The following is a 24,258-nucleotide window of genomic DNA, read 5'->3' on the forward strand; positions in this document are numbered from 1 at the left end:
TTTGGGGATCTGGAGGAGAGTTAGACACGGCAGAATTTCCAGTCTCTGACCTACCTCTTTGTAGCCACAGTATTTATATGGCTATTAAATTTTATATTAAATTTCTGGCCAAAGGTAACCATGGCCCCCCCCCCAAAAAGATGTTCATGGCAGGGGATTCAGCAATGGTAATGTCGTCGAGGAGAGATGGTCATTAACATTTGTGTGATATGAGCATTACTTGCCACTTGTAAAAGAAAATATCTTTTTTTTCCAGTTTTCCTGTGGGACCCTGTGAAGCAGGCTTGTGGGGACTTTGCACAAGTGTGTGTGTGAGACTAATTTAATTAAACTGAACACAGACTGCAAGGTTTAAATCTTCAAAGGGTTAGGTGTAAAAGCAGGCATTTTGAAGTGGTGATGAACAAGTTAAGATGGGATACCAGTAAATACAACATGAATAAGAATTTACATTAGGCAATAAATGAGTTGAATTTTGCACGAGTTTCAAAGAGAAATAAAAGGAGTATTACAATTGGCAGAGATCATAAATGAATAAAGCAAAGTTATTAAGTTTATTTTTCCCAAGAGTAGTGCCCATAAAGACAACATGAAAGATTTTTATGTTCTGGGAAAGGTAACTTCCAAAGAAAGTTAAAGGTAAAAGGGAAAAAAAACATATTTAAGGAAACATTGAAAGCTGTAAGGTGTGGCCATGTGATATCTTGGAGTGTGCTGTGAGGACAGACCTGTGAAGTAAGCAGCCTCGAGCCACCCCAGAGAATTTTTTGTTCCAGAAAGCAAGGTTTTTGTTACATAGTCATAGAAGCACAGAAAAAGGCCCTTTGGCCCATCGAGTCTGCGCCAGTCAAACAAGTACCTAACTAATTCTAATCCCATTTTCCAGCACTAAGCCCATAGCCTTGTATGCCATGGCATTGCAAGTGCACATCCAAATACTTAAATGTTATGAGGGTTTCTGCCTCTACTACCCTTTCAGGCACTGAGTTCCAGATTCCCACCACCCTCTGGGTGAAAAAATTCTTCCTCACATCCCCTCTAAACCTCCTGCTTCTTACCTTAAATCTATGCCCCCTGGTTATTGATCCACCACCAAGGGGAAAAGTTCCTTCCTGTCTACCCTATCTACCCCCCCTCAAAATGTTATAAATCTACAAGCCTTGGAATTTCCATTGTTGAGTGAGAGGGAGAGAAGCCTGTGGAGTACCTCCCCTGTAGCAACAGTGGTGCCTTGTGGTAATATTACTGTTTTTTTTTAATATAGATTTAAGCATCTATAGGGACTGTTGCCTGGAAAAGGGTGTTTATTTGTGACTTCTCTTCATTCTAATTCCTGCTGAATATTCAGCGGGAAGTCCATTATTTGTTTGAGTGGCTTGTTTTGCACGTGTCTATTATTGGCTGTTTTCTTTCCCTCTTCAATCACCTTTTTCACCTTGTGGAACTGCTCTGCTAAAGCATTCTTCAAATGGTGGGTTTTCTCCTGCTAATGAGAATCTGAGCTCTGACACCATATGTTACTAAAGCAACTTCCAGGGGGACGGTGTTCATGACAGTGTACGGGTTATACCACTGAACGTATGGCCTGAACCAGTAATTCAAGTAAGATGTGAGTTCAAATCTGGGAATTAGAAAAACTGTCCTGGAAGTTGTCATTAAAACCCAACAGGTTCACCAATGTTCTTTATGGAAGGAAAGCTGGTCTGGCAATTTGTGATTCCATTGGCAAGGGAAAGCATTGGCCTCTGCTTCACACTTGCATGTAGGAAGGTGTTGTGATGTGTGGGACCATGTTGAATTACCCCCACCCCCCTGCCACTGACCACCCAACCTGCCCACTTGGCCTCTGTGCACTGAGACTTTAACCAGGTGGCAAGTTGTCTCTTTCTGCCCCTTTTGGGCTGGCACCTGGAGGTAATATAGCCCAGGCCATGAAACTGATTTTGAGCAGGTTTGATGCTCATCCCACTCTCATTTTAAAATCATCTCCCTGCCCTCTGTCACTTGTTGCTACTTGAAGAACTAGAAACTGTTGTTGATAGTGTGCAGTTTTCTTTACAATGGTATCAATGCATCTTGAACCTTCTGCTTCCAGTTCTCCTATTTCATTCTCAATCTTTTTATGAATGTAAAGACCTCACACTTATTGGAAAGTGACCATTAAAGTTTTGGATTGTCGTGAAAAATTCAACTGGTTCACTGAAGTAACCCTTTAGGGAAGGAAACCTGTCATCCTCATCTCATCTTGGCCTATGTGTTATCTTCTCCCCCCCCCCCCCCCCCAAACCCACCACCCTATAGTTGACTGAAATGGCTTGGCAAGTCACTCAGTTAAATCAGTAAATGTCTGCCTTGTCAGTGATGCCCACATCCTCAGAATTTATAATGAAGAAATTAAGATATCTGCAGGGTTCCCAAGGGCCATGGAAAAGCCATGGAAATTTCTTTTATAAAAAAAAAGGCCCAAAGCCATTGAAAACTCAGAATTTTATAAACATGGGGATGAGACTTTTCTTTGGAAAAGGTTAGAATTCCACCCAATTTCTTTTCTACATCCACATCACTCTCTCTAATCATTTGCTTTGCTTTAAATGTCTGTCCAATCCGGGGAAATGCTGGTGACCCCATAAGCACTTTTTTTGGAAAACAAAAATTCGGCAAAACATAGTCTTGTGAGAAACTGAGCTTATTGGATAACTGACACACACTGCAAGGTTCCAATGCTTGTGTAAAGCTACAAATATTAGAATTCATGATGTATTTGAAAGAAAAAAATGGTCATGAAATATTTTAGTTTGGTTATGGAAAATTTACAGAATTTTACTTTGCTAAAGGTGAAGGAACCCTGTATTTTTAACTTTGCAGTTAGCTAGAAAAAGATTTTAACTTGCCTATTTATGGCTTAGAGCTGTATCAACCCCAGTTCTTACCAATTGAGTCATGAGACACATAGTAATAACAAAGTAAACAGAAATGTAAACTTGGGTTGATATTTATTAATTTTACAACCCATAGAAACTTACAGCAAAGTTGGAGGCAGTTCAGTCCATCATTCCTTTGCCAGCTCTTTGAAAGAGCTGCCCCTAAGTCCCACTCCCTGGCTCTCTTCCCCATAACTCAGCAAGGGTTTCCGTTTCAGGTTTGGATCTAATTACCTTTTGATGCCTCAATTTTTAAATTCTCCAGCCCCACAACCAGGGTGACCAACTCCCGGCAGAACAAGGGACATTTTGGCATTGGTGCGATGTAGTGGTGGCGGGATGCTGTGTGAGCAGGGAGGAGGGGTGGTGGTGCCAGAGCTTTTCAAGAAGCAGAGAAGCAGATCAAAGAGGGGAGCGTGCACGGGCAAAGTTCCAACATTGCAAGTACGGGAGTAAAGACGTTCTGGACTCAAACCGCCTGGGGAAACATGGGACAAGCAGCCCAATTACAGGATGATCACATTAAATCTGTGACGGTCACCCTGCCTGCAATGCTCTTGAGATATCTGCGCTCATCTGGTTCTGGCCTCTTGAGCGTCCCAATTTTAATTCCTCCATCATTGGCAGCCATATCTTCAGCTGCCTGGACCTTAAGCTCTGGAATTGCCTCTCTAAACCTTTCTCTTCCTCTCTTTCCTCCCTTTAAGAACCTCTGAAAGCCTATCTGTTTTGGTCACCTTTCCTAATACCTGCATAGGGTGAATTGTGTAAGTGGAGGAGAGCATATTCCTCCCCCCACCTCCAGTGAAAAGGTTGGTCTTGAGCCTGCAGATTTTAAAATAATACTGTGGGGGCAGCCTTAACACAGTTAGTATGGGAATTTTGCCCCTCAGGAACAGGACCTCCTGCCCTAGAGTGCTGCCAGTCAATCTGATTGGCCTGCAGCTGATTACTCCCAGCAGTGGCAGGACTCAATCTTGGCAGCTGTTCGGACTACGAGGAAATTCCTGAGAAGATGATCAATGGATGCTGGACTGAAAGGTAACTCTGGGGTTTTTGGCCAACGAGAGGTCGGGAACCCTGTGGGGGTGGGTATGACTTCCAGGGGTGCCTCCGATAGCCACAGGGCTATCGCCAAAGGAGGGATTTGCCTTCCCACCTTTTAGCCTTAGTTGCAATAGCAGCAGGCTGGCCTTCTTGGTTCCACCTTCCCCGGCCATGTGTATTATTTTGGCGGAGGTAGACTGGCTGATGCCTTGCCTGCCAAACATCATGTTGGGGGCAGCTTGGAGCTGGACCGTAAGGCAGTGGGCTAGCCACCCGTTTTATTTTACATGCTCCCTGCCAACCTGGAAATATGCTAGTGGGAGGTATAAAATTCACCCCCTGCCCCATGTTTGGCTGGGTGTCAACTGTGGTTTGATAATGAGCTTCTTCAAAGTATCTTGGGACGCTTTGCTATGTTAAAGGCACTAAGTGAATATAAGTTGAAAGTTACCATTATTTTGAGAGAACCATCTTGACTAAAATCAAGAGTTGCAGGGTGAAGAGTGATGGAAGGGAATAGTGCTGAAACATTTCTGCCAAGTTATTACTACTGGAACAGATGAGAATATAGTTGGGACTCTCTACTTCTCCATGGTTTGCCTGTTCGAGGGTGAAAACCTACCACTGTTTGTGTTCCAGCAAACGGAACAGGAAAAGCAGCTCCTTGCTGTGTCGGTCACACTTCCTGTCTGACAGCTTGCATGTTGAGTCGCTCAGCTTGTGCTGGGCGAAGGCATGGTTCTCTTGGTGGAACAGCAGGTGCACCTCACAGCAGGACACCAGATAGCTCAGGCAGGCCTGGGCAGCTTCCACTTCATGCAAACGTTGCAGGCCACCTTAGCTGACTTCATTTCTGCACTCCGTGCTCCCCTGCAAGATGCATAGAATTGCGTGACCACGGAGCACAGCATCGTGTTGCAGCAGAGGGTCAGTTTCTCCATGAACATCCTCCTGCATTGGGGGCAGCAGATGTGCCCTCCTCGCAGCCTCCCCCAGCAGCTGTCGGTGCACTCCTGACAGCAGTTGCGCCCGCAGGGGCTGGTGACAGAATTATTCACCAGTTCCAAACAGATGGGGACAGGTTAGCTCCCCCCCTCAGAAAGGGAGAAAATCAGAAGTAGAAGCCATGTCCGAGAGTTAGTGCAGCTCATAGCAGCTCAAAATCAAAACTGAAAACACAAGACGCAGATCTGGGGAAACTAAACCCGACAAAATAGGGAAAGGCAGATGGGGCCCATTCATGTTGGACTTTCAAATTCCTCCCTGCATCACAGAACAGCCCCAGTCTCCAGCAATCAATGTTACTGACTGTTGTGTGGTTGGCATAGTGAATAATTCTATTATTAAAGAATGGGATCATCTCTAGATTTCACATGACTTTATTGTTTGCAACAGCTGCAGATTAAAACTTCCCCACTTTGCAGATGCAGTCTTTGATGTGATGCTGACCCAAGTTAATACAAACTAAAGATACCTTGCGTTTATTTCTTGCACCCTTTCCATCTTCAGGACATCCCAAAGAGTTTCATAGCCAAGTAATTTGGCAGACAAATGCGAGTTTAGAACTTGAATTCAAGTTTAAAAATCTAGAAATAAAATGCTGATCTCAGTAAAAGTGACTGAGACGCTATTGAATTGTCATAAAGTCACCTGGAAAAAAACCTATTGTCCTTACCCTGTCTGGGTTAATATGTGAATCCAGTCCCACATCAATGTGGCTGATTCTTAATAACCGTCACTCATATCATCTTTCTGAGATGGGCAATAAATGCTGGCTTTGTATGCAAAAAAAAATGGTCAAATTAAACTGTTTTATGAGGGAGTTATTTTAACATTTTACAGAGAAAAGATTGCAGGCTCCCCTGTCATTTCATACTCCAAAACTACATCTGGTATGTTTGTTGAGAGCCACAATTATCATTGAAAGCTCTTGAAGGAATAATTTTACTAAAGTACAATGTAGCCCACGTTTCCATAAGCTTGTAGGAGCACAAGTAGGCCATTCGGCCCATCAAGTCTCCACCATTCAATGAGACCATGGCTGATCTGATAATCCTCAACTCCACTTTTCTGCCTTTTCCCCATAACCCTTGATTTCATTACACATTAAAAATTCAACTCTGCCTTTAATATACTGAACGACCCAGCCTCTACAGACCTGCAGTAAAGGATTCCACAGATTGACTACCCTCTGAGAAGAAATTCCTCCTCATCACTGTTTTAAATGGGTGCCCCCTTACTCTGAGATTTTGCCCTCTGGTCCTAGACTCTCCCACAAGGGGAAACAACCTCAGCATCTACCCTGTCATGCCCTCTAGGAATCTTATATGTTTCAATAAGGTGGCCTCTCATTCTTCTAAACTCCAATGAGTACAGGCCCAACCTCTCCTCATAAGAAAATCCCCCCCATAACCTAGTGAACCTTCTCTGGACTGCTTACAATGCCAGTATATCTTCGATAAAGGGACCAAAATTGTGCATTTTAACGCAGTAAGTTGTTCTGATCTGGAATGCACTGTGTGAAAGGGCTGTGGAAGCTGATTCAATAGTAACTTTCAAATGGAATTTGGATGTACAATTGAAAAGGCAAGATTTACAGGGCTATGAAAAGAAGCTGGGTTGTGGGACTAATTGGATAGCTCAGAGAGGCAGCATAGGGACGAATGGTCTCCCATGTCATATCATTCTATGAATCTCGCTGACAAGCTCCCACATGCACATTGCAGCAGACCATTGGACTTCCCAGGCTCTCAGCTGAGCTATATTGTGTGGGTCAGAGAGATGATACTCCCCCTGCCCTCTCTCCCGGGCTGGGAAAGGGGAAGGATTGTTCTTTCCACACCAGTCCCTCTCCTCTCTGGGCTCTGGCATGCAATTTCTTTTTTAAATATTCCTTGATGTTCCATGGATGTAGGAAATATTTCACCTTTTCCCCCCGTGCACCCCCTCCCCCAATCATCCTGCCCTTGTAGCTCCTCTTCCTGGGTGAGCTTTGACACCAAATGTTGGCAGGCTATGTGACTGTGTAAGGTATCGTAGCAAACCCACTCCTTGCCAAAGCCTGGAACGTGCTTCATTATTGTGGTTCACCATCATTAAAGGCAGCGCTTCTGCCACTGGGAAACTGAAAATCTTTTTTACAATAAACAAATGGATCGGTAAAAAACTGACATTTAATCCATTACCTTGGGGCTCCTGTTAAGCAAACAGAGGATCACAATCTGAGAGAAACTAATCTACATCAACATGATTGAGCCATCGCTGTATTGTCCTAAACCAGGAGTGCCATTAGCTTCTGAAATAATGGCAGTGGCCCCTTGGGTTTTGCCTTCAGTTTGTCTGCATAGCAAATCTTGTGGTGTAGAAAGGAATGGTTTTGAGGAAATGCTTCGAAGGGGTTTTGCCGATTCTGTCCCTGTGCTCCAGGGCGTCCAGTTCCAACGTCGCCTCACTCCATGTATCAACTGTTCATAACTGAATTGTAACTGGTGCTTTCAATAGAAGCACAACTATTGACAGAGGCCCTGGGCCGCTCATGGAGAAGTTGGACAATAAGAAACTGTGTTCAAAGCCCAGAGTGCAGAGTGTATGCAGGTGGCCCCATGTGCTGGATAGCCTGTTCTGAGCGGGGAATCGTGATCCCAAAGAGGAATGTCTCCCTTATTTATTGCAGAATATCTTCTGAGTGGAACGCCCCATTCTGAGTCAGGCCATCACTTTGCGATATCATCGCCTTTGCTTCCGCCTTAATGTAGCTTCAACTGAAAAATAAAGAGTTAGTTGGTTAAACTGCGCACTTAAAAACTAGTATGATTATTTTCACACCACTTTATGATATCTTATTTTGCGATACCATGTTTTCATCCCACTGTGTGCTAGCTTTTGAAGGTTAGAGCTGAGGATTTAATGAGTAAGACATTTATCTGTATTGGACAATCTCAGTGAGCTACGTGTGCTGTCCAGTGTATAGCTCTGATCTATGGGGGGTGGGGGAGGTGCACAGGCTCGGTCCCATGCCATACTGAGATAGATGGAACAGTTATAGGGGCATTACACTCTGCCCCTGAGCTGCAGAACACAACGACAGGTGCTTGCTAGTCTGGAACTCTGCCCACTGGACAGTGCAAATGCATCAGACAGCAGCTGGCTGAAGTACAATGACCAACGTAGTTGAATTTTTCCCAATACTGTCTGCAATCCCATGCGAAGAATGGCACATAGAATCATTTACAGCACATTACTGCCCATCGGGTAAGTAGGCCCAATAATACTGTCAATTTTGGCCCTGGTTCCCTTGAGCTAACTCGACGTAGACCAGCTACTTGGGGAGCTTAAAAAGACATTTTCAACCAGAAAGTTGCCTTTCTTACCCGTGTAATCCTGGGGAGACATCGGCTTGAAAATCACTTCTTTAAAAGCCACAATCCATTCCTTGAGGTCCTGGTCATCCCTACAGGTAAACACAAACTTCCTCTCTGGTGTCCCAATCGTGATGCCCAATTTCCATTTGTTGCCTTTCAGGCCAGGAGGTAGGCCCTCTATCACATTATATCCGTACTCTGAATGCCCGATGAACACCTCCCCCTGTGCATAAGCATCCTGAAAGAAAGAGCTCATGTTAATTCAGTACCTTTCACCATGTCCCAAGGCTTTTGGTAGCCAATTAAATACTTCTTTAAAGTGAAGTCGCCCTAGGAAGCACAGCAGCTAGTTTGTGCACAGCGCAATCCCATAAGCAAGGATTTAATGACAAGGTGACCTGTTTTTAGTGAGTTCTGACAGCGTCCTTGACCTGAAGCATTAATTCTATTTCTGTCTTCACAGATGCTGCTGGGCCTGCTGAATATTTCCAGCATTTTCTGTCTTTATTTTAGATTTTCAGCATCTGCAGTACTTTGCCTCCTGTATTACTGTTTGTAGTGATATTGGTTGAGGGGTACATACTGGCCCCAGGCACAGGGAAAACCCCCCTGCTCTTTTACATACTGTCAAGGGATCTTTTATGACCACCTGAGAGGGCAGCCAGGACTTCACTTTAACATCTCATCTGAAAGACAGCATCCCCAACAGTGTAGCACTCCCTCAGTATTGCACTGGGAGTGTCAGCCTAGGCTTTGGGCTCAACACCCTAGAGTGGGACTTGAACTCTCAACCTCCTGATTCTAAAGTGAGAGTGTGACCTCAATCTGTCACTACAGCACACCTATCCTCTGGTAAATCTACAAAGACGAGGAGGAAAATAGAACAATGGCTCCCCCTGATGATTCAGTGGCTAAAATACATGACACTGAGCCAGTGGGTCTTGGATTCAATACCCTGGTCATTTTAATCAAACTCGCCTGGTGGGGAAATTGGCGCTATCAGATTGTCTGCCAATGGAGAATAAAACTGATCCGATTGCGTTACTTTGCTATTGGGTGATTTAGGTTAAAATTAGCCCCTTACTGTGAATACTCAGCAAATCAGGCAGCGTCTGTGGAGGGAGAAACAATTAACATTTTGGCTTGATTTTTTGTCAAAAATGGAAAACATTAGAGACGTAACAGATTTTAAGCAAGGTGGAGGGTACAAGAGTGAAAGGTAGTAGTAATGGGACAAGTAAAGTAAGAAAAGATGGGTCTAGAGGAGAGCTAAACGGTAGAAGCAGAAACACTAACAAAGTGTCTGAAACAAAGCCAAAAAAAAACCCCAGAAAAATAAAAAGCATAGAGTTGGGGGCAGAAGTTATGATCTGAAATTGTTGAACTCAGTGTTGAATCCAGACGGCAGTGAAGTGCTTAATTGAAAATTGAAGTGCTGTTTCTGGAACTTCCATTGAACTGCTTTGAAACAGCTTAGGAGGGGTAAGGACAAAGTGGGAGCTGGGACTTAAAATGACAGGCAACTGGAAGCTCAGGGTCATGCTTGCAGATTGAATGGAGGTGTTCAGCAAAGCAATTATCCTATCCACACTTGGATCTCCCCAGTGTAGTGCAGACCACATTGTGAGTAGTGAGTACAGTATATTAAATTAAAAGAAGTAGGCGTAAATCGCTAGTTCACCTGGAAGGTGTGTTCGAGGAAGGAAGAGTCAGAAATGGACCATATGAAGGTGGGAGGAGGGTGAAAATTGGAAGAAAAGTTGATGAGTTTTTCCAGTTTCAGGATGATAGCAGGAGACGGCACCAATACAGTCATCAATCTATAAGAAAAAGAGGTGAAGGAGGGAGCCTGAGCCTGAGTCATACTAGAACAAGGAATGTTCCACATCTCCCATAAAAATGCAGGCATAGCTAGGGTATACCCATATACCCATACCTCTCTTTAGAGGAAGTGAGAAGAGAAGTTTTTCACGAGTGAGAGCAGGCTCAGCCAGTCGGAGGAGAGTAGTGGTGGATGGAAACTAGTTGGGCTTCCATTCAAGAAGGAAATAGAGAACATTCAGAAGGTCCTGTTGGGGATCGAAATACAGAAGTATTCGACCTCAATGGTAATGGAAGTGGTTGGGGGCAGGAAACTGTAAGTGGCAGAGTCACGAATGTGGGTGGGAAGAAGCAGGACAAGGGGAGAAAAATAAAGTCAAGATAGGAAAAAATCAGTTTTGTGGGGCAGGAACAGGCTGAAACAGTATCGGACAGAGTTAGTGCTTCCAGGAGGAGAGGGAAGATGGTGGCAATAATCCTCCCAAACAGACCATTAGCAATTTAGTTTCTCAGCAACTCTCCTCAGCTCATCTGGAGAACAAGATGATGAATAATCACAGGCAAAAGTTGAGAGAACTGTTGTTCCCTGTTGCCATGTGTGAAACTCTCCGAGCCCAATCAGACATTAGCAAGTGTGTTGCCCATTATCCTGTGTGCTGTGTTAACCCTTGGGAGTGTTGCTGCCCCTGGTGTTCTGTCTCTATCCTTCTGTGCGCTGTGCAGACACTGTCACTCACCAGTGGTTCCTTAAAGTACAACAGTTTGCGATCCTGATTATCGAGTGTAAACCATCGCCTCTTAAAAGGTTCCTTTTGCTACAAGAGAGAGGCACTGTTAGTTTATTTACAGAGTATAAGATTCAATTTTTGTCTCTTTGACGTTTTGTATTTAATTTTGTATTCACTCTTTTTACTTTATTCCCTGTGATATATATTTTGTTACATAAGATCTACAGCCCAGCAATAGGCCATTCAGTCCAACATGCTGATGTGTATGCTCCACATGAGTCTCTCCCACTCACTTCACCTGATCCTATCAGTATATCCTTCTACTCCTTTCTCCCTCATGTGATTATCACGTTTCCCCTTAAGGCAAAGAACACTGATACATTTAATTACTACTTTGTTTCATATTCCTAAAAAGATTTTCCCAAATTCCCTGTCATTAGTGACTGTCCTATGTTTTAAAGACCTCAATCATGAAAGCCGCTCAGCTTTATGGAGAAAAAAAATCATCATCCTTTAGTCATTGTTAAAATATTTTCATTTCTGGTAACACCCTTATCAATCTTTTTGTACCTTCTCCAGTGTCTCCGTTTGGTTCTTAAAATATGATTTCAAAGTTGTGCGGAGTATTCTAAATATGATCTAACCAAGTCTAACATATATAACTTATCTGCTTTTCAATTCTTTACCTCTAGAAATGAACCCCAGTGATTCCTTTGCTTTATATATAGCTTTATGAACCTGCAACACTACTTTTAGAAATCTCTAAAGCTGTACCCCTAGGGATAGAGGGACTCCTGATGGGAGCAAATGTGGTATGAGCTACTCTCCAGGGCCTCCTTATATTGAATGTAATACCCATAAAGAATGTTCTGGAGAGTCTGAAATAAAAGCAGCTATTACTATCACCAGACTCAACTTAAATGATTATCATCCTGTGCTCGGGTATCTACTGCTTTGGGAATAACCCTCAGTACAGGGCATGGAGAGGTGTCCAAGGAGCCTCATGAACATTTTCACTTCCTCTCTGGTCATCTGAATTTGGAAAATCCCCATGTTTCGAAAGATATAATCACTGGTTCAAGCCTCTTTTGCAAGTGTTGTTACTATATGCAAATGTATTTGTTGTAGATTAAAATAAAGTATTAAAAGATCATTTTCAAAGGACTGAGAAACTCCCTGTAAAGAACACTTTGACCTCCAATTGACCTCACCTTGTGTTTACTTAACAGCAATTAAACTTTGTAACCTTAAAGCAGCAGAACAAAATATTATGCAGTATGTGGTATAATGGTCTTGAGGTTTAGAGTGTTTTACCAAGGTGTGAAGAATATCTAGTCACCTAAGAACACCTAAAAAAAATGGCAGTTCAGAAGGTTACCCATGTTTGTTTAATAGAGTCCGTATAGAAGAGATGGAGCCATAAAACAGCAGTGGATTTACTTAGCAGAGAACTGGAGGCATGATGTCTACACTGCTTGCAAAGACATGCAATCCCGAGAGATGTTTTGTTTTGGGAGTTAGAGCTAAATTAGTTAAAAGCATTCAGTGAACCCTGAAAGACTCCGTTGTCTTGGAGATAGGTGGGGCTTAAGAATGTTGCCTGGTTTCAACTTATCTGTGTGTTTGCTGGAAGAGGGGCTTAGTTGCAGTTTGGACCACGTGTGGTTGGCAGCGCAGAGAAGCCCTGGGAGCTGTTAGCAGGCTCCAGGCAGTTATAGCTCAGAGAAGTCCTGGAGAGCTGAGAAAGTGCAGACGGTCACTGGTTTTGTGTTGGCACTAGTTTCGTGCCAGGCAGCTAGGGCTCAGTGAAGCCCTGGGAGCCATTTTAAAACTTGCTGCAGCCAGGAGATTGAAGTTTGGAGAAACCCAGAGCTTTGTGAAGTTAGCGGTCTGCAAATGAGTTGGAAGTGAGCCAATACTTAGAGGTGGGAGTGCAGCTTTGTCAATCCTGTGGAACAGTCTCAGGAGGAGAGATTGAACCATTGTGAGGTGACAGTCATTGAGGCAGTCCAACTCAGCGCAGCTTATGAATTAATTCAGAGGCTAGGTCTTTGGAAGTGTAAAGTTGGAATCCCTTGTGTGGGAGACAGAGTTCTAATGAGATATTGTGACTCACAGTGGTCACTGACGTCTGGGTGGATTGCTCAGAAATCTGTGGGATCTGTCTTAGCCGCATTTGCCGTTTAATGTGCAGTTTGGTGTATTTGACCACAATTTGCCTGTTAATTCATGTTAATTCTGAATGTTAGAGTATAAGATAAATATTGTAAATTATTTTACTTTTCTGACTTTGTGTACTAAAGCTTATTCCATTTTGTTTAAAACTGTGAAATCTTGTGGTTTTATTCTCCTAGTGGATAACTGGGATTTCAAACTTTGTCTGCTTTAAACAAAAAAGTTACTGGTCCCTAACTGTAACATAACAAAGGGCAAATCCCATCAGGAATCTAAAAATTCTATATTAAACATACTAAGTTTATTCTCTAGGTTAGTGCATGGTGTACGTACTGTGGGGCCAGTCTTCTCCATGTACCCCTCCTTTGCGTAATCCCTTGTTAATTTTGGTATGAGCTGAGAAAATACATAATACATGAATCAGTTCAGCAGAGACACTTCTTCTCAGACGTAGGAGACAACGGTGAAATATTGGGCCTGTTTCACAAGTTACCTTCAGCCCATTTCGGATCTGGGAGATCCAAATGCACCCCCCTCCCCCCCCTGCCAAAAGAATCCTTGAGTTGGTAACACCTCCTGTCAGTGCTTCCTCCACCGGATGGTGTAATCATTTAAAAAAAAATACAGTATTGTAAGAATGCGGCTGTTCTAATTGGATCAGGGGTAACACTGTCACCTCCCGCAACTCGTTATGACAAACATAATTATAAAACAATCCAACTGCGAGGCACGCTTTGGACTCTGCAGTGTTAGGTATGCAAGACCACATGCGTGTGTGTGTGTGAGAGTCTGTGTTTATTTGTGTGTGGTTATGTTTGTGGGTGTGTCTGTATTTGTGCATATGTGTATTTGAGTGCTTGTGTATGCAAGTGTTTGTGTGTATGCATGTGTCTTTGTATCTGCATGTCTTTGTGTATATGCGTGCGTGTGCATGCCTGTTTGTGTGTACATGTCCATTTGCATGCATGTTCCTTTGTCTATGCGTGTGTCCATTTGTGCATGTATTGAACAGAGTTCCTCAGATGGAGACATGTCTTTCTTTTCCCCCTCTTCAACGACCCTCTCCCCACATCCCCACTCCACTCTCTTCAAAGGTACAAAGCAAGGTGGGAATGCTAGCTGTCAGGAGGAGACAGAGAGGCTGCAAAGAGATATAGATGAGTGAATGGACAACAAGGTGACAGATGGAGTATAATGTGGGGAAATGTGAGGTTATTCACTTTGGTCCTAAGGATAGAAAAGCAGAATATTTTTTTAAAAGGCGTCAACTTGTAAACATTGATATTTGGAGAGACGGGTTTGTTTATATAAGGAACACAGAAAGTTAGCAGAGAGCTACATCAAGCAATTAGGAAGGCGAAGCATGTTGACAATATTGCAAGGGGATTGAAATACAGGAATAAAGAAGTCTTGCAACAGTTGTACAGGGCTTTGGTGAGACCACATCTAGAATACTGTGTGCAGTTCTGGTCTCCATATTTAAGGAAGGAAATACTTGCATTGGAGGCGGTACAGTGAAGGTTCACTAGGTTCCTCCCTGGGATGAGAGGGTTGTCCTATTATGAGAGGCTGAGTAAATTGGGCCTATATTCTCTGGAGTTCTGAAGAGAGGTGATCTCATTGAAACACACAGGATTCAGAAAGGGCTTGACAAAGCAGATACTGAAAGGTTGTTCCCTCCTGGCTGGGGTATCTAGAACATGGGGGGGGGGGGCACTGTTTCAGGATAAGGGGCCGATCATTTAGGACTGAGATGAGGAGAAATTTCTTCACCCAAAGGGTTGCGAATCTCTGGGATTCTCTACCCCAGAGGGTTGTAGATGCTCCATCATTGAGTACATTTAAGGCTGGGATTGACAGATCTTTGGCCTGTCAGGGAATCAAGGATATGGGGAGCGGGCAGGAAAATGGAGTTGAAACCCAAGATCATCCATGATCATAGTGAATGGTGGAGCAGGTTCAATGGACCATATGGTGTACTCTTGCTCCTATTTCTTATGTTCTTGTGTGTTCACCAAGAAGAGTTAATGGGGGAAAAAGGGATTGTTCTATGAGGAGAGAGTGAGTGGACTGGGTCTATAGACGCTATAATTTAGAAGAATGAGAGGTGATCTCATGGAAACATATAAAATTCTAAAGGGGACTGACAGAGTAGATACTGAGAAAATGTTTTCCCTGACTGGGAAATCTAGAACATGGGGTCACAGTCTCAGAATAAAGTATTGGCCATTTGGGACATAAAAGGGGATAGATTTCTTCACTCAGAGTGGTGAATCCTTTGGAATTCTCTACCGGACAATTGTGGATGCCCAGTCCTTGCGTGTATTCAAGAGAGCAAGCAATAGATCTCTGGGTACTCAGGATTAAGGCAGGGAAAGTGCAGATCAGGTAAAGATCAGCCATAATATAAAAACAAAAAACTGCGTATGCTGGAAATCCAAAACAAAAACAGAAACAGAAATACCTGGAAAAACTCAGCAGGTCTGGCAGCATCGGCGGAGAAGAGCACAGTTGACGTTTCGAGTCCTCATGACCCTTCAACAGAACTAAGTAAAAATAGGAAAGGGGTGAAATATAAGCTGGTTTAGGTGGTGTGGTGGGGGGGGTGGGGGGGTGGGCAGGGGTTGTTGGGACAAGCAGCCAGTGATAGGAGGAGATAACCAAAAGATGTCACAGACAAAAGGACAAAGAGGTGTTGAAGGTGGTGATATTATCTAAAGGAATGTGCTAATTAAGAGTACAAGGCAGGACAGACAAGGTACAGAGAGCTCTAGTGGGGGTGGGGGAATACTAAAAGGTAGAGTTAAACAATGGGTGGAAATACATTTAAAAATAATGGAAATAGGTGGGAAAAGAAAAATCTATATAACTTATTGGAAAAAACAAAAAGGAGGGGGAAGAAACGGAAAGGGGGTGGGGATGGAGGAGAGAGTTCAAGATCTAAAATTGTTGAACTCAATATTCAGTCCAGAAGGCTAACCCCCCCACCCCCCCACCTTAAACCAGCTTATATTTCACCCCTTTCCTATTTTTACTTAGTTCTGTTGAAGGGTCATGAGGACTTGAAACGTCAACTGTGCTCTTCTCCGCCGATGCTGCCAGACCTGCTGAGTTTTTCCAGGTATTTCTGTTTCTGTTTTTGTTAAAGATCAGCCATGATCATGTTGACTAGAACAGCAGGCTGGCTCCATACTTCTTATGTTCTGATACATTGTGTATCTCACTATTTTAATGTATGTTTGCCTTTATATGAAGCACAATTAAAATACAAACCGTGAGCTCACCTCTGCGTCACTAGTTGTGGGGAAAGCACCTTTGAGGTATCGGAAACGAGCTGCCCTGATTGCATTGAACCAATCCACTATGTCCTGGGAAACACAGAGAAAATCAAATCAGGACAGAGAAAGACTCAGTGTCGGGAGAGAGAGAGAGAGTCCGTGTCGGGACACACAGAGAGAGAGAGAGACTCAGTGTCGGGACAGGGAGAGAGAGAGAGAGTCAGTGTCGGGAGAGAGAGAGTCCGTGTCGGGACAGGGAGAGAGAGAGAGACTCAGTGTCGGGACAGGGAGAGAGAGAGAGAGTCAGTGTCGGGAGAGAGAGAGGGAAGCAGTTTTGAGGAACTTTCAACATCAATTTGGCTGTGACCAAGTGGGCCGATCACATCCTCCATTACCTTCCCATTTTTGTGGTACACAAACATACTCCTGGTGCGCCCATCTTTCAGATAAGTGATCTGCAGCCCGTTTGGATTCCCAATCTTCTCCGGCTGGAATGTAGCATTGAGACCTGACACCTGAATGACTCCCTTTGGCTCTTCATCCTGTTAAAACAAAATTCTCCCATTAGTAACATCTCTTTGCTGCTCCACTCTTTCCCCACGAGCTTCCAAATTCCGAGCTCCTCTTGTATTCGGTCGATATCCCCGAGAGCTGGGCAGCTCTAATTAGCCAGAATTATGCTGAGGGAGTCAACCCAGGACTAAACAGAACCAAACAGGGTAGTGAGGGAGAGCTATGCAGCCACGAAATGATACCTGCTATTTTCATATTATTTATGTTTTTAAATTATCTATATGTTCGTATAAAATCAAAATAAATTCTAAGCCTTCCAGTATTTTCTGTTCTGCCTACCCTGGATTTGTGTGTGTGCATGTACATGTGTTCACGTGTGTGTGTGTGCATGTACATGTGTTCACGTGTGTGTGTGTGCATGTACATGTGTTCACGTGTGTGTGTGTGCATGTACATGTGTTCACGTGTGTGTGTGTGTGCATGTACATGTGTTCACGTGTGTGTGTGTGTGCATGTACATGTGTTCACGTGTGTGTGTGTGTGCATGTACATGTGTTCACGTGTGTGTGTGCGTGCACGTGTTCACGTGTGTGTGCGTGCACATGTGTTCACGTGTGTGTGCGTGCACGTGTTCACGTGTGTGTGCGTGCACGTGTTCACGTGTGTGTGCGTGCACGTGTTCACGTGTGTGCGTGTACGTGTTCACGTGTGTGCGTGTACGTGTTCACGTGTGTGTGTGCGTGTACATGTGTTCACGTGTGTGTGTGCGTGTACATGTGTTCACGTGTGTGTGTGCGTGTACGTGTTCACGTGTGTGTGTGCGTGTACATGTGTTCACGTGTGTGTGTGCGTGTACATGTGTTCACGTGTGTGTGTGCGTGTACATGTGTTCACGTGTGTGTGTGCGTGTACATGTGTTCACGTGTGTGTGTGCGTGTACATGTGTTCACGTGTGTGTGTGCGTGTACATGTGTTCACGTGTGTGTGTGCGTGTGCATGTGTTCGCGCGTGTGCGTGCGTGTGCATGTGTTCGCGCGTGTGCATGTGCTCACGCGTGTACATGTGTTCGCGCATGCATGTTCGCCTGTGCGTGCATGTTCGCGTGTCCGTGCTTGCGCGTGCGTGCATGTTCGCGTGCTCGCGCGTGCGTGCGTGCATGTTTACGTGTGCGTGTTCGTGCGTGTTTGAGCTCGCACGTGTGTGCGTGTTCGCGCATGCATGTCCGTGGTCGCGCACACGTGTGCGTGTTCCTGTTCATGCGTGTTCTTGCACACGTGCTCGTGTGCGTGTTCGCGCGTGTTTGTGCTCGCGTGCGTGTTCTCGCATGTGTTCGCGTGTGCACGCGTTCGCGAGTGTGTGTTCGTGTTCGCGAGTGGCCGTGTACGCGTGTTCGCGCGTGTGTGCGTTTACGCATGTTCGTGTGTACGCATGTTCATGTGTTTGCGCGTGTCTGTCTTTGCGAGTGTGCGTGTTTGCCAGTGTGCGTGTGTAAGCGAGTGTGCGTGTTCGCGTGTCTGTGTGTGCGTGTGTGCGTGTTTGCGAGTGTGCGTGTACGCGTGTTCACATGTAGAGAGTGTGGTATAATGTAGAAACGTGGCATGGGGTTTTCCATTATGTAAGAAGTTAAAGGAGGGGATAGCTTTCCTGTTGTTTATGTATTAGTTGCCAACTAAGTAACGTTTAGTCGATGGTTGATTTCAGTGTGTTACAGTAAAAGCCCTAAAACGTGAAATCTTGACGTGTGATCTTTTGAGTTGACTGCTGGGAAATTCAAATCACTTTTTAAAATGATGGACTCTTGCCAAATGTGAATCCAGAGGCTGGAAAACAAGTAACCTGGAACTTCACAGTTTCACGATTACTTTTGCTACATCACTAAAAAGTAACATGACTCATTTGATGCTCTAGCGTTTCTGGAGAGAGAGAGAGACGACCCGATTGTTGGTGCCTTACAACAGTTAAAGGTTAGTTTGAAGGCTGTGACAGAGAAAGTAGGGGTCAACTTAAAAGTAGGGCCTAAAAAGGCAGAGATTGCTGAAGTATTGACTCAACCTGAACCTTGAGGAAGAAAAGACTGAGCCTGATAGTACTCAGGCTGAGTTAGCTAGAATTCGGCTACAAATGAAGCAACTTGAATTAGAAGGAGATTTAGTAAGGCAAAGAACTTGAACTCGGGAAAGTAGAAGAGGAAAAGAGGACGAAAAATTAAAAAACTTGAATTTGAATTTCAAAGAACAAAGGAACAGGAAAACCTTGTGACTCAAAGAGAAAGAGAGTGAGAAAAAGAGAAACTAGAATGAGACAAAGTTTGAACTGGACAGAGAAAAGCTTAAATTATGTGAAGAGGGGATGGCAGTAAAACTTGATGATGACTTATGGCTTTGATTTGGCGAGAAATATTTGCTTAGTGCCTAAATTCTGTGAGGAAGGGGTTGAAATGTCTTTGGTGTCATTTGAGAAAATTGCTACAAAACTGCAATGGCTGAGAATTAAGTTGGACAATTTCATTGCAGAACATATTCACAGGGAAGACATTAGAGGTGTACTTGTCTCTTTCAAGTATGCAGTCTTGTAATTATAGTACAGTGAAAACTGCTGTTCTCAGTGTATAGGTGTTAGTGCCAGAGGCATACAGAAAAAAATTTGGGAACTTAAGGAAGAAACGGAATCTGACTTCTGTGGGATTTTTTAGAGCAGAATAAATTATATTTGATAGGTGGTATAGTCCTATGAAGATTAAAGAAGATTTTGCAACCTAAGAGAGGTAAGGCTAATGGAAGAATTTAAAAATAGTGTCCCTTTAGGAAAAAGGTTCTACCTAGAGCAGCTGCTATTAGGGCTGATGATTATGGATTGTCTCATAAGCATGTTAGCAGTAAGCTATTGTTTGCAAACCCACGCTGAACTTGGAGAGATAAGAGGTCTGATATTGAACAGACCCATGGGAACAGTGAGAAAGATAGCAGAAATGTTTATCAGAGGGGTAAAAAGACATTAAGGAGGGTAAGTATAAGAATGATTCAAGGGGACCAACATGCTATTTTTGTCTTAAAAGAGGGCATGTCAAAGCCAATTGTTGGAAATTAAGAAGCAGGACTGTGGCATTTGTGGGATTTCATAGCATGTCTTCCGAAAGAGTTGTACCAATAGATGGAAGGTTGCCCAGGTATGTCCTGTCCACAAAAAGCAGGACAAATCCAACCCAGGCAAATACCAGCCCAGCAGTCCACTCTCGATCATCAACAAGGTATTGAGGCATTGATGACAGTGCTATCAAGCGGCACTTACACAGCATTAACCAGCTCACTGATGTTCAGTTTGGGTTGCACCAGGGCCACTCAGCCCCTGACCTCGTTACAGCCTTGGCCCAAACATGGACAAAAGAGTTGAACTCTAGAGGTGTAGGTGAGAGTGACTGCCCTTGACATCAAGGCAGCATTTGACCGAGTGTGACACCAAGGAGCCCTAACAGAACTGGAGTCAATAGGAATCAGGGGAAAACTCTTCACTGGTTGGAGTCAAAGGAAGATAGATTGTGTTTGTTAGATGTCAATCTCTCAATCCCAGGTCATCGCTGTAGAAATACATTTGCTGCCCTTTGTAAACTCTGGTTAGACATACTGGAAGTTTCACCACTCTAACCACCCCACCCCCACACAATCAGTCTTTCTCTCACCTCCAATATTTTTAGAATTAATAAACAAAAGCGCTGAAAAAGGGGAAACATCATTTTTGAATATGGTTATTCTGCCGGGTTTGCTCATAGTCGTGTCCGGCAAGTTATACATTAATTCTTGGAGACTCCAGGGCAGTCCTGGAGGATTGGTCACCAAATTGTCACAAAATGCTGCCAATATTCAATCTTATTGATCTCAATGGAGGCTCTGCTCAGGTCCAATAGCACCTACAGTTTGAGGTAGAGGGGGAAATCTTTACAAACTGGAAGAAATGCAATGACGCTGAGATACAAAAGCCATACCTCCTTAGCGTAGTAAAGTATCAGACCCTCTTTCTCCAAAAGACGGAAATTCCTTTTCTGAAAATTTCTATTGTGCTTTCCCCGTTTCCAGAGATAGCCAACTCGGTTACCTTTAAAATGGACAAGGAAACATCCGTGAGCATGCAAAGGTGCAAATCCCAACTCGCAGTTAGTCACTGACTTACACTGGCTCACGATAAAACAATGCCTCGATTTTAAAATTCTCTTTCTTATTTTCAAATCCCTCCTTGCCCCTCCCTATGTCTGTAATCATCTCCAGCCCCACAACCCTCCAAACGCTCCTCTAACTCTGGCCTCTTGAGCATCCCTGATCTTGTCGTTCCACCATTGGCGGCCGTACCTTCGGCTGCCTGGATCCTATGCTCTGGAATTCCCTCCCTAACCTCTCCGGCGCTCTCTCTCTCTCTCTCTCTCGCCTTGTTTAAGTCACCCCTTAAAACCTACCTCTTTGACCAAACTTTAGGTCACCGGTCCTAACATCCCCTAATGTGGCTCCTTGTCAAATTTTGTTCCTGTGAAACTTCTTGAGATGTTTTACTATGCTAAAGGCGCTATATAAATACACGTTCTTGTTTTGAAGGAGGGGTCCAAACACTGACTCCCGTACCTGATGTGACAGATTTCTGCAGCTTGGTGACAATGTCGGTGAACTCCTCCCGCTCGTACTTGGCTCGAATCCATTGCTCTTTCAGAACTCTACATTGGGGACAGAGAGGGATGTCAGGGTGGTCAGGGCTGTGAAAACAACTCCCGACAAGGTAGATAAAAGCAAAGAACTGCGGATGCTGGAAATCCAAAACAAAAACAAAAATACCTGGAAAAACTCAGCAACTCTGGCAGCATCGGCGGAGGAGAGCACAGTTGACATTTCGAGTCCTCATGACCTTTCAACAGAACTAATTAAAAATAGAGAAGGGGTGAAATATAAGCTGGTTTAAGGTGGGGGGGGGGTGTTGGGACAAGAAGAGCTAGGTAGAGGGCCAGTAATAGGTGGAGATAACAAAAAGATGTCACAGACAAAAGGACAAAGAGGTATTGAAGGTGGTGATATTATCTAAGGAATGTGCTAATTAAGGGTAGAAAGCAGGACGAGCAAGGTACAGATAGCCCTAGTTGGGGTGGGGTGAAGGAATCGAAAAAGGCTAAAAGGTAGAGATAAAACAATGGATGGAAATACATTTAAAAATAATGGAAATAGGTGGGAAAAAAATCTATATAAATTATTGGATAAAACAAAAAGGAGGGGGAAGAAACGGAAAGGGGGTGGGGATGGAGGAGAGAGTTCAAGATCTAAAATTGTTGAACTCAATATTCAGTCCGGAAGGCTGTAAAATGCCTAGTCGGAAGATGAGGTGCTGTTCCTCCAGTTTGCGTTGAGCTTCACTGGAACAATGCAGCAGGCCAAGGACGGACATGTGGGCAAGAGAGCAGGGTGGAGTGTTGAAATGGCAAGCGACAGGGAGGTCTGGGTAATGCTTGCAGACAGACAGAAGGTGTTCTGCAAAGCGGTCACCCAGTCTGCGTTTGGTCTCTCCAATGTAGAGGAAACCACATTGGGAGCGATGAATGCCGTTGACTAAGTTAAGGGAAGTGCAAGTGAAATGCTGCTTCACTTGAAAGGAGTGTTTGGGCCCTTGGATGGTGAGGAGAGGGGAAGTGAAGGGGCAGGTGTTGCATCTTCTGCGGTTGCATGGGAAGGTGCCGTGGGAGGGGGTTGAGGTGTAGGGGGTGATGGAGGAGTGGACCAGGGTGTCACGGAGGGAATGATCCCTACAGAATGCCGCCAGGGGGGGTGAAGGGAAGATGTATTTGGTGGTGGCATCATGCTGGAGTTGGCGGAAATGGCGGAGGATGATCCTTTGAATGCGGAGGCTGGTGGGGTGATAAGTGAGGACAAGGGGGACCCTATCATGTTTCTGGGAGGGAGGAGAAGGTGCAAGGATGGATGCGCAGGAGACCCACGGTGGTTGACAGGGCCCTCAACCATGTCTGGCCCATCTCCCGTGCTTTGATAGACTTTTGCTGAGCAGAGGGTATTAACGGTTACAGAACCAGGGTGCATGGATTAAAGATACAAATCAGCCACAGTTGAATAGTGGGACAAGCTCGTGGGGCTGAATACCCTCCCACATTGCTAGCTGTGCGGCAGAGCAGTTCCATCAATTTCCCCCTCTGAGCACCAGTTCTGATCCCAGTAAAAAAGGCTTCTCCTTACACACAGTCTGATGCCCGTGGCTTGTAGTAGAAAGGAGGAATGTTCGCCTCGTAATGTTTCTTTGCCACCCGGTTTCCACATTTCCTCATTTTCTACACACAAAAAACAAAAGGAGATTTTTCATTTGTGTCAGGTGCACAGATTGAAATGTACCTTTTTTTTTTCCATTATTGACCTACATTCAAGCCTCACTCAAAGCCTTAAACTTAAACCTATTACCTGGTAATTCATCATAGAACAGGACGTTAACATATAGTCTCTTTAGTTATTGGTTATTTTCTCTTCACCACCCCTTAGCCTGACTCAATGCTTGGGGTGGGTACAGATCCAGGAATGCACCCATCTTGTCCAAATGCTCATTCTCCCTGTGTTAGCCAAGACTGTGACAGGGCATCACAAACCAATCTGATCCCTTTCTCTCTCAATATACAGAGGCAGGTGGATCTTCAGGAAGAGTCACCAGGTCGTGCTCAGGAACTGAATCTCTCCCTCCATCATCCAGGGATTCTGATATCCCGTGTTTTTGCCTTGACTGAGTTCATATTCACTGAGCACAGATGAAACATCAGACTCGAACCCTTCCCAACACTCAGAACCGCAGCAGTCTTTGCACTTACTCATTAATTGTACAAATAAATGATCCTGGGCCTGGGAGGATTGCTTACTTGTCACTAGGAAACTTGGCGACCTTGCCCAGTCTGGCCTACGTGTGACTCCCGTCCTACACCTCACCTCGCTGACCCTCAGCTGTTCTCTGCAGTGAACTGACGATCCACTCAGGCAGATCAAATCATTACAAAGAAAAGCCACAGAGACTGCAGCGATTGGAGAAGGCAGATCATTATCACCCAGGGGTAGACAAGCAATGCCAGCCTCTGCCAGTGGTGCCCACATCTCTGTGGACGAATTAAAGTTTAAAAAAAAAACTTCCAAGATACTCTGATTATGGACAAGCTGCAATTTTGCCAATCTCAGCACAAACTGCAGTCAAAGTGTGGTCAAGGGGGGCACTGGTAATATTACAATACATGCATCTCCCGTACCTCAATTAAATCGTGATCCCAGAAATCCAGCCGGATAGATTTGACTCTGCTGATTCCTGACAGGTTGCGATGAATACCTGAACAGTTCAGGCAGATGAACACCCCAAGGGTGTAGGAGGCCCAGTCAGGATCTGAGGGGAGCAGAAATCGCTGGTG

At 44.4% G+C, this 24,258-nt stretch overlaps 2 protein-coding genes across 4 annotated transcripts in view; one reads left to right on the forward strand and one right to left on the reverse strand.

Moving 5' to 3' along the window:
* LOC144667611 (BUB3-interacting and GLEBS motif-containing protein ZNF207-like) overlaps nucleotides 1–21,543 on the forward strand; it is a 55,469-nt gene extending 33,926 nt beyond the window's left edge. Inside the window, exon 14 of the transcript XR_013573336.1 lies at nucleotides 21,425–21,543. The gene's annotated coding sequence lies outside the window, so the exon portion shown is untranslated. The remainder of the gene's footprint in view (nucleotides 1–21,424) is intronic.
* adap2 (ArfGAP with dual PH domains 2) overlaps nucleotides 1–24,258 on the reverse strand; it is a 338,187-nt gene that overhangs the window by 306,484 nt on the left and 7,445 nt on the right. Inside the window, exons 2-11 of one of the 3 annotated variants that reach the window (XM_078529077.1) lie at nucleotides 24,103–24,233; nucleotides 23,060–23,151; nucleotides 21,452–21,540; nucleotides 20,824–20,933; nucleotides 16,727–16,873; nucleotides 16,338–16,421; nucleotides 13,387–13,449; nucleotides 10,888–10,965; nucleotides 8,339–8,567; nucleotides 7,667–7,729 (exon numbers count right to left, since the gene is read on the reverse strand). In XM_078529077.1, the coding sequence (XP_078385203.1) occupies nucleotides 7,695–7,729; nucleotides 8,339–8,567; nucleotides 10,888–10,965; nucleotides 13,387–13,449; nucleotides 16,338–16,421; nucleotides 16,727–16,873; nucleotides 20,824–20,933; nucleotides 21,452–21,540; nucleotides 23,060–23,151; nucleotides 24,103–24,233 (1,058 nt within the window). In that variant the 3' untranslated portion in view covers nucleotides 7,667–7,694. Of the gene's footprint in view, nucleotides 1–7,123; nucleotides 7,730–8,338; nucleotides 8,568–10,887; nucleotides 10,966–13,386; nucleotides 13,450–16,337; nucleotides 16,422–16,726; nucleotides 16,874–20,823; nucleotides 20,934–21,451; nucleotides 21,541–23,059; nucleotides 23,152–24,102; nucleotides 24,234–24,258 lie in introns of those variants that run through there. The other 2 variants (XM_078529076.1, XM_078529078.1) reach the window with 2 other exon arrangements.

This window comes from Cetorhinus maximus, chromosome 24 (assembly GCF_964194155.1).
Source record: "Cetorhinus maximus chromosome 24, sCetMax3.hap1.1, whole genome shotgun sequence".
In the NCBI taxonomy this organism is placed as follows: domain Eukaryota; kingdom Metazoa; phylum Chordata; class Chondrichthyes; order Lamniformes; family Cetorhinidae; genus Cetorhinus; species Cetorhinus maximus.